Source organism: Condylura cristata, unplaced genomic scaffold (assembly GCF_000260355.1).
Source record: "Condylura cristata isolate star-nosed mole 26May11 unplaced genomic scaffold, ConCri1.0 scaffold00025, whole genome shotgun sequence".
NCBI lineage: Eukaryota > Metazoa > Chordata > Mammalia > Eulipotyphla > Talpidae > Condylura > Condylura cristata.
In genome coordinates this window covers 16,225,385-16,235,471 of record NW_004567126.1, presented here as the reverse complement: position 1 = coordinate 16,235,471, position 10,087 = coordinate 16,225,385, and the positions used below count along the sequence as shown (strand labels likewise).

The 10,087-nt window shown below is 44.4% G+C and overlaps 1 protein-coding gene across 1 annotated transcript; it reads right to left on the bottom strand.

Annotated features, from left to right (window-relative positions):
* Nucleotides 1–5,772: 5,772 nt before the first annotated feature.
* On the bottom strand, nt 5,773–9,401 carry BSX (brain-specific homeobox). The gene is made up of 3 exons (XM_004689161.1): nt 9,140–9,401; nt 6,997–7,193; nt 5,773–6,012 (listed from the first exon to the last, which is right to left on the bottom strand). Exons 1-3 carry the CDS (start codon nt 9,399–9,401, stop codon nt 5,773–5,775), a joined length of 699 nt encoding a protein of 232 aa, XP_004689218.1.
* Nucleotides 9,402–10,087: the final 686 nt, after the last annotated feature.

Genomic DNA, 10,087 nt, shown 5'->3' with positions numbered 1-10,087 from the left:
CTCCAAAGATTATAGTTTTATCTTTTTAAATGACTTATTTCTGTTGCAGAGATATTCATAAGATGTGCCTTTATTAAACTAAAATCTTTTTTGAATCTTCCAAGGAGACTGGTAGATTTCCCTGATAGAATCTGTACTGGAACCATAAGCAATTCTCTGTTTCTAAAAGGGTTCCCATGAGTTGAATTTCTCACCTCCATCCCTACATAGTGTTACTTTTGTCATCAAATAGGAAAATAGAGACCTCAGAGGCACTGTGGGGATAGGACAGATAAGAGGGCAAAAAGTAACAATCACAACTGAGAGTCCTGAGATTTTCTGACTCCATTTCAGGCTCACATGTCTTCTCATAGTCCACGCAGTAAGACAATGACAAATATAAAGTCCAAAAAATAAAATTCCTTGGAAAGAGAAAAAAATAATAACTCCTTGGTAATGACAGACATAAACACAAGATCAATCCTCATCTTTTAATGAACCATGTTGCTATAGTACATTCCTGTGAACTTTGGTAAGAAGGAGCAAACTGACACATTCAGGTCTCTTTTATAATCCATGATCTTTCTTTTAGCACTTTTCATTCAAGATTTCATAGTAGGTGCCTCTTTCTTATCTCACATGCCTTCACCAATCTTAACTGATTTATCGGGTACTCTTATTTTTCAGATACCCAGATGCCTCTTAGTAAGAGTAAGAGGAGAATATAAGTCTAAATCAAGCCACCAAAATCAGTGGCCATGATGCTGAATCCAATTGTGGTTCTATGACATAAAGAACAATAAAAGAAGGCTCACTGAATAATGCAAATGAAATCATGGAAGAAAGGTTATTTTGTCTGCACACAGAATTGAGGGGGAAGGAAATAAAATTGAAAAGAAACATGTCTTTGGAGAAGGGACTTAAAACCAGAATACAATGGAAAGAACATGAGAATCATTTCAAATTGTCACCTCACTCCTAAATAATTATTGGAATTATCTGACCTCTACATTACTAATTCTGCAATTTACTAAAACTAACAGGCTTTATGACACTCCCTTTCAAATGACTTGTAATTAAAAGAGATTAGGCCAAAATTTTTAGAAAAACTGTATTAAAGTCACTTACAGATCCAATTCATTCTAATGGACACATAAACCTTTCCAAAAATACCCCAACAAGTGCAAGTCAACCTTGGCTTGAATGAAAAGAGAGGATTAAGGGACTCAGTATCTCCCAGGAAAGCTAATTCAAGTTTCAGGTTGTTCTACAACGAAAATTTTCTCATACATTTACTAAAATGGGATTCAAAATGGTCTCCTCCACATAATAAAATGACAGTCCTGTCATTTTTATATGAATTACTTAGTTACTAAGTTCTGATAATTAAAATTTATTTCTGCTACTGTGTACTTGACATTGACCAGACATTCATTATATCTGGATCTTGATTTCTTCATTTAGAATTTGTCCTGTGTCTCTTCTAATACTGACAGTTCCTTTCTGGCTGCTTCTTGGTCATGAACTCAATGAATTATCATTTTGTTTTCACTTTCAGAATGAGATATTTGGGGCTTTTATGAATAGAGGAATATCATTTTCTTATTCTGGTTTCTCTTACCTGTTCTAATTGTTATGGATATATTTATTTGAATGAGTGTATAAACTGAAATCTTAATCTTAGTGAGATGACAAATCCTTTTTAATAAGTTGGAACTTCCAATTTCCTTAATTAGAATACTAGAATCTTACAAGTCAGGAAAAACAGACATGATAGTCAATCCAAAATAGAATATCCCAAATATTTTGCTTTCTAGCTTCTGCTGAAACTTTCTAGTGAAAAGTGCTTAGTGTTGTATACATTGATCCTGTTCTATTGAAGAAACTGGCCTGCAGAAGGTATTCAAATGTTCCAAAATTGACTCCCCTGAAACCACTCATTGGTTCTGATTGTGCTTTTTATCATGGTGGAATGGAAATGCAACTTGATTCTTAGCAGCCCTGCAATCATTCCAATATAAAAACCATAGTACATCTCCTTCCCCACTCCTTCCCAAAGCTTTGTTTCTCCAAGCTACAAAGCTCACACTCCTTTGTTCTTTCCCACACCATTACTATCCAGGTTCTTAGGTATTAGGTGATTTTAGCTGGTTCATATCCTCTTTAAAATATTATACCTTGAGATGGAAAAAAATGTACAAAATGATGTAAAAATAAACTTTTGTAATAAAAAAAATTATACCAAGACTATATAAAACATTTCAATCAACACATTATTTTTGCACCTATATTGCCCAGTTCAATAAAACCAGGGAGTCGGTATACTTCAGCTAAGTTATTGCACAGTTCTCTTAATGCCAGAAAAGCATTCTGCTTGCTTTCATATCTCTGTCGTTAGAAATCAAACACACCACCAAGAGCCAGTCTTCTCTCTTCTGCAGTGATGTCATGGATTCCAATTAATCAGTCCTTAGTGCTACCATGAGCTAATACTAGGCTGAATAGCATGCAGTCCATTTTTACATTCTTAATCCTATGAGCAGAAATATTATCAAGAGTTCCACTCTGACAATCTGAAAAGTGAAGCCTGTCAGAAATAACATTAGGAAAAAATAGAGGAAAATTTATTTACTACATTTGGAATTATAGGAACAACGACTTCCCCAACTGGCTATTTTAAGATGGTTTTACTTCTTCAGAATCAGACCTATGTATGTCTTGCTTTAATAGATCATAATGAACATGGTTTTGTCAGATCTTCACCACCAAGTGAAACTGAGTTGAGGCAAAAGCCTGGGTAATTCAGACAAAATACCTTTTCAGCCTATGGAGTCTTTGATCAGAATTGAAGGCCAAAAATAAAAAGTGCTATCATGTTACATTAAGTTGAAGCTAAATTGTGTCCATCCTTCACTGTCAACACTAACCCCCTTGTATTAATAAAAAAAAAAAAAAGGAAAAGAAAACTAAGAACTTTGCTACTGAATTGTTTGCTACCAATTTCAGGTAATATTGTCTGATGCGAAAACCACGGCACTGAGTGGCTCCTGCCATGGGCCGGGGCCCTTCTCTGCCCACCTCACATAGCCCAAAAGGAGGCACAACCACAAAGGGAGGCCAGAGGGAGACAAAGGTGCACCTTCCATGTCTAATGCTAGTGACTAGCAGGCAATCATTAATCAAGCAATGATGCTAATGGTATTTACTAGTTACCTGCATTTTCAGCAAAAAGTTCATGCAATACGCATAACCTGTTCATCATAGACCTCTAGTAAGCTCCAGCCTCTCCTTGTGAACACAGAAGAAACTGAAATGTCTGCTGCCTTTGGGTTGGTGCTAGCATCTCATTTAATGTTTAAAAACTTCCCCCCCAAAACAGTACACTTTAAAGATTGTTCTATCTTTCTTTTAGTAGCTGTTCTTCCTGAGATCAGAAGAATTTGAGATTCCCCTTCCCCACCCCTTGTATAAGAATATCTATTTTCCCTCCCAGGTTTCTAGGAACATTCTTATTCCTAATCCCTCATTTTCTATAATTAAGTCTTTTATTTTATTGTAAAACATTTTCCAAAATCCTCTGCCTTAAAACACTGTTGTTATTTTCTAAATTGGGGAAAAGAGGCTGGGTTTGTTTTTAATGGCACATCTACATCATCTAAATGAGAGAAGTATTCATATATTGATTAAGGCAAAATGCCAACAAAGCTTCTTCATTTTCCAAAGAAAAAAGTCTCTTGGGGAAAGAAATTAACAACGAGTCAGAGGGAAGTTTGGGTCCTGCTCTGATTCTGAGGTAATTCTGATTTTCATCAGGGAATCCTTCCATCTTGCCAAGCCTCAATTTCCCCATCTATGAAGGGAAAAATTAATTCTTGTCATCTGTGCCCACAAGATGGTTGACTGATAAAGAGCCCTTTGGAAAATCCAGCTACACAATGCTTGTGTTTATAAAGCAATAGCTTTACCTCCTAAATGGTACATAGACAAAGGTCTCGTTCTGGCAATTATCTCTGCTTAAATTAATTCCCCCAAGACTTCTGTAAATAATAATAAAAATAATGATGGTGGTGGTGATGTACTGCTATATCCACAGAATCATAGAACATGGACCTAGAAGGATCTTTAGGATTTATCATATTACAGAAATAAGGAATTTAAAAGAATAAATGTGATGAAACTCACACCACGGTGTTCTCTTAATTATTAAACATCATTAGAAATATCTAGGACAGGACGCCACTGAGCCAAGTTCACTCTTCTCCAGCCCTCCTGGTCTCACTTAAATGTATGCCAGAGGTAAAGGAAGATGTAAGCTGAGGGTGAGGATGGCCTCTGGCAGGCTGCTATATTTGGAAATTGTACTATAGGTATGTAGTGCCGTCACAATTCGTTAGCATAATTTCAAACTACAAATATCAAAAGATCGCCGTACCTTCAGCATTTGAGTTAAAAAAAAAAAAAACACCATTTGCGGAGGTATTTCCATGTAGATGGAACTCAAGATTATTAAACGTTTAAAATCAAAACTCAGGGAGGGAAGTGGGATCTGGTGAAAGGTCGTTAGCCCGGTTTATTCCCACCAAGAACAGGAAACTGCTGGGCGCGTAGAGGAAGGGACGTGCATTGGAGGACGCGGTTAACAAACGATTCCCGAGACTCGAGTTAGTTCCCAGTTTTGCCCGAAGAGCCCTTTATTTTCTATTGAGTCTGCAAACCTAGGAATAGAATAGGAGACCTCCCAGGAGAAAGGGAGGAGATAGCGCAGGGTCACACTCCTGATCCACCTCAACAATCCCCAAACAGGTGCACGCCGGGAAAGGGATGCGCTTCCCCTTTGGCCACAAGTTGGCTAAAACGCCCTATTCCTTAAAATGCCAAAAAGAATGAGCATTTCTACACACCGCCCGAGAAACACTTTTAAAGTATGTGGGACTCTAGGGACCTGGAAGAGCTGTGGGACAGGCGCGCGCTCAAGGTCGGGAAGAAGAAATTGCTTGGTGGATTTTCCCTGCCCAAACCTCTGGCGGCACGGGCGCTGCTAAGTATGGGGGCGAAGATAGGGGTAAAAAACAAACAAACAAAACAAAAAACAAATACGGGTACTTGGGAGCCACAGCTCAGAAAGGATTCTAGGGTGTGGAACCGAGATTTCTTGAGAGGAAGTGACCAGATAGGACGGAAGCGCTGCCCTGAGAAGGGATGGGAGTCGCCTTAATATTTGGAGTGAGGGTAGGGGGTCCCTGTGGGAGGTTAGTGACCAGGAGCGCGAGTCAGTCCCGGAGTGGACGTTTTTAAGCATCAGATTGTGGCTCTGCCTGGATCCCCGCGGAGCGGAAGGCCCAGACGCCCCTTACCTGCAGCCAATCGATCAGCCCAAGGAAAGGCAAAGGGTCCGGGTGGAGAGGCCGCGGAACCTGGACAACGGAGCTGGGGGCAGGTGGTTGAGAAGAGAGGGCCGAGGGGGTGTGCGATCCGAGCGGAGAAAACGTCTCCCACAGAATAAGGAAGCCGAGGGCCCGCGTTCCTACTGCGCCTTTAGGCGCGGGAATGCACTAACCCAGGCGCACGCCGGCCGCGGACAGATATATAGCCGGCGAGAGTTGGGGGAGGGCAGGGGCCAAGCCACGGGCCGCACAGGTTCCGCACGGCTTGAAGGGCTCACAGGTGGATTTTGTTTGTCTTCCAGGAGCTGATCTCCCAGGCCCGCCCGGCACCCGGGTCCCAGTCTTCCAGTGCGGGAGGGAACCGCGCCGCGCCCCGCGGTCTCCTGCCCGCCCTCCCCAGCCCGGGGACTCAGAGCACGTGAGACCCAGAGGCGAGCTCCCCCTCGTCCCCAATGTCCACCTCGTCCTCGGGCTCGGTTAGCACGAAGGGGCCGGCAGGCAAGCCCAGCCGAGCCTCAGCGGGTGCGGACTCTGGACCGCGGGGGCTACCCTCAGGGCTCTCGGGCCCATCCTGCCCTTTGGGTTCGTCTTGGCTTTTCCTCAGTTGCTTTTTATGCTTCATCCGCCGATTCTGGAACCACGTTTTCACCTAATTTCGAGGAGAAAAAAAGATGAAATTACGTCATTCCTCGTACCCTAGTTACTAATAAGAGTTGAGTGTGTGCCGGGGTTTGGGATATGGACCGTATTCCTTGGACACGTTATCCAAAAGCTGTGCTGGTCTCTCCCTGACAGATTACCTTCTCAGGTTGAGTGAAAATTAAACAAACTGAAGTCCCCAGAGGGAAGTAATTGTCCTGAAATAACGATGAGGGTCAAAATGTTGTGGTTAGTAAATACTAATACTGTTATTAATTAGAATTACTAAGTGCTGCATGGATGCGTCTCCTTTACATTTAATTTACATTCCTGTGGGTGTGAAATCTAAACACCCAGTCCAACAAGACACCAAACTTGCTCATTCTCATCAGAGAATCACGGGCCCTGGCCAGGCTAGCGATTCACAGGAAATTAGGTTTCCAGGTGGAGAGAGAAGTTAAAAGCAGCGGAAGAAGGAGTTTTGAGGTTGCAGGTGAATAGTATCTGGAAGATGAAAACAGTTCTTCCATCCAGGACTGAGCAATAGAGAGGAGGCTTAAATTACACCGGAGGGGAGGAGACAAGATTTGTGGCTGTGAGAGAGATTAAAATAGGAAGGAGAAAATCCCCTTGTGTGGGTTTCTCTTAGGAGCGCAACTAACTCTTGTCTTTTTACGCCTGACCGGGGTTACTGCCCTGATTCGAAGAGGAGTGAGGGAGACACAAAAGTGATAGTTCTCAAACAGAGTGATCTTCCCCCAGAATAACCCCACGAGTTTTTCCTTGGTGTGCAATCACATAGTGAGATTCTGCTTCATTAAGTCTGCCATTAGGTTGGAGGTGTTGGTACTTTTACTAAGGATCTTCAGAGAATCCTGGAATAAAGGAGAGCAGGATCATTCTCACTCAACTCTGCCTTGGGTCCTGAAGGTGTTAGGAGTTGAGGGGAGAGAAAAGCGACGTCAACGCAAGGCCGCCCTCGCCTCCTGCCCACCTGCGTCTCAGACAGGCTGAGAGCGGTAGCCAGCTCCACCCGCTCTGGCGTGGACAGATAGCGCTGGATCTCGAATCTTTTCTCCAGACCAGAGAGTTGGGAGTCGGAAAACACAGTGCGAGCTTTGCGGCGGCGGCAGTGCTTCCCTGGCAGCTCGGTGTGCTGGGGGTGCGGGAACAAGGCTGGGACTGGCACCCCTGCAGAGAGAAGAGCAGCCAAGTAGGCAGAGCCCGTCGCGCTGGCCCAATCTTCCCTTCCACTCCCCACCCCTAGTCCCTAGAACTTCTCCTTGCTACCATAATTCCCTGCTCCCCACCCAAAGCTTCTCAAAACCTAATCCCAGATTTAGAAGGGGGAGGGAGGAGATCGCAGGAATAACGCTTGGAGATCATTATCAGGAAAGCCATCTAGAAATACAAACAATGAAAAGTAAGTAAAATAGGAAAAGAAAATTATAAAATAGATCCAGAGACCGTAAAAATGTCATCTTGGAAAGACTTCCCGAAGCGTCTGCTGGCAGCGCACAGTGGGGTATTGTGCCCCCGGAAGTTTTCTTGGTCCAGCCGCTGTCTCCCCCACCCCCACCCCATTCTTTCAGACCCCAGACGACACTCAGCGTGAATATGACCTTGCCTCCCAACCTCACTAAAAACACCTCTTTTCAGAGCCGTGGCATTTTCCCGCCTGCCACCAAAGTGAACCTATCAAAAACCTCTTTATCCAAAGAGTCTCAGTAAGAATTGAACAGTTCCCGCCTCCCGCGTTTCCTTATCAGTTTTGGGGGTGCTTTGGGACCCAGCTCTCTGTTTCTCATTCTTCCCCTCTGACCACAAACAAAAGAATGGAAGAGCTCCCACTCCCTCCCTAGGAGAGATTTCTGTCTTTCCTGATCCTTTTGAACTTCTACTGCGTCTGAGACTCACGGAGCAGACAAACTGTCACAGACATCCATACTGGCAAATCCCAGAAAACAAAACCACCAAACTAGCAGTTTGGGTATCATGGGCTTGGGCACTGCTATTTGGGGGGGAACATGTATGCAGCCCAGAAAAACTGTCGCTAGCCAGGTAGTGAAGCTAATGCCTAGATATAGACATCGAAAACTAGACTTTCTAACAGACTTTCTCAGTCCCTGTTCAACCCTGTGTCCCAGAATCTGGGGTTGACTACTTCACACAATTTTAGTTTTTGCCCTGCAACCCTGTGTCCACATTTTACAAACTGCCACATGTTATTCCACAGCCCCAACTCCACCGGACTAGTTGGTCCTGTTGCATGCTCTGCATCTGGACTCCAGGAACTAATCATTCTGGATGGAATGAAAATACAAAAAGAAAAAAGAAAAAAAAAGCCTGACCATGACCTTTCAGAGAGTGGCAGAAAAAATTCGGTATTTTCCTATGTCTCCCTCAACCAGACTCTGCTGATTCCAGCTCCTTGTCATGCCTGGAAAATCAAAATACTCTGACAATGTTTTAACCTCACAAGCAAATTAGGTGAGAAGAGTAGTGGAGTCCAAGATTGCGGGTTAAATGCTAGATGTTGGGAGTAAAGAGGGTTAAAGAGGGCTACATTGCATCCCTCTCCTTTTTCCTTTACCCTTTCTCTCTCATCCAGTCCGGCTGAGATCTTCAGTCTTCAAAATATCCCAAACCCTGGTTAACTTCTAAACCCATGAAGCATTAATAAATGCTTGGTGGCAGGAGGAGAGAGCTGGCCCCACTGGAGCATTTTAAACTTTTGAGTTGGAAAGTTGTGTTCCAGTGCATACATGGGTTGGGGTGGTAAGGCTCTTTCTGTACAAGAAGAAGCTAGATAATCTCAACTGTGGGAGAGATCAAAGTGGCCAGGAATAGGGAGACTTAAATACTAGCCACCAAAAATACTGTGAAAACCTACAGCCCCTCTTGATTAGGCACATCTCCAACATAAGAAATGAAGAGTGACCATTGATTATCCTCAAGGGTTGACATGCCTGAAGGGAGCTCAGCTTGTTCTCAGCTACATCCCCTACCTTCCTCAGTCCTTTAGGAAAAGAGGCCACCAAGCCAGGTGGAGCCAGCTGTGGATTATCCAAGGCTTGGGGACTGTCCTGGTAGGCCTGCTCTCTCACTCCCCATTCCTTAAGGTCCCTCTTACTTACCTGAGGTGGTGAGGAAATAAGGGTGATGGTGGTCTCCCTTATGCAGAGGATGATGGGGGTGAGGAGCCAGGAGAGTGGGTGTGGGCATGAGGGGGTAGCCATAGTCTAGCAGAGGCACCCGGGATGCCAGAGAACTGGCAAAATGATCTGGGGCCACCTCCCTTAGCGGCTTCGGCTTGTGCAACAGGATGTCCTCGATGAAGAAGGATGTGGGCCTCTGAGAAGATGCTGGGTGTAGAGGAGAGGTGAAGTTGAGATTCATCTTGAGCCGAGCGCCTGCCCCAGGGCGAGGGCCGGGGACGAAGTATTTGAAGCAGGCAGCGTTTCAGCTAGCCTAGTCGACAGTCAACAACCACGCTCCGAGGCTCGGGTCCCGCTGCTCTCTCCTCCGCCAGGGCTGCCCCGGGCGCTGGAAAGGCAAGAACACCAGCTCCAGGGTAGGTTGGGTCTACGTGTTAGAGAACTGGCAGCTTGGAGAGGGGAGTCTGGAGAGCCAATGGCAAGGCTGCCAGCGTCAGAGGGGAGGGTGCGGTGGAGTTGGGGCGGGGCGGGGAGCTGTCCGCGGTGCTGAATACTACCGGCCAGGCCGGGGAAGAGCGGAGCAGACTAGGTCTTAGCTTCTACCAGGTTTCTCGTCCTCATTTACTGCTCTGCCTTTGCAGGAGCTGCTTTGCTCCCAGCCCATTTAAAAGTAAACTACAAGTAAAAAGTCTCTGTCATCTAACAAACTCCTCTTTAACGAGAAAAAGCATTTAAATGGCCCCAAATCAAGGAGGATAAGGCACTTATTCAAGCATCTAGGCCTGGGTTTTAAAACTTTAGAGAAATGATAGCAAACTGAGAAGGGGAGGTGTGAAGAGAAAGAGTTCAAATCTGCTAGATCTAGTTAAAATTTGTGAATGAGAGATGATTGGGTTGATCGGGTAAATACACAAAAGATTTGATAAT

Bases quoted from the DNA above. Each gene is read 5' to 3' on its own strand.
- BSX (XM_004689161.1), bottom strand. From the start codon at position 9,401: ATGAATCTCAACTTCACCTCTCCTCTACACCCAGCATCTTCTCAGAGG. The intron at 7,194-9,139 runs GTAAGTAAGAGG...TTCTCTCTGCAG, and splicing joins TTATTTCCTCACCACCTCAG to GGGTGCCAGTCCCAGCCTTG. The intron at 6,013-6,996 runs GTGGGCAGGAGG...CCTCGAAATTAG, and splicing joins TCAGCCTGTCTGAGACGCAG to GTGAAAACGTGGTTCCAGAA.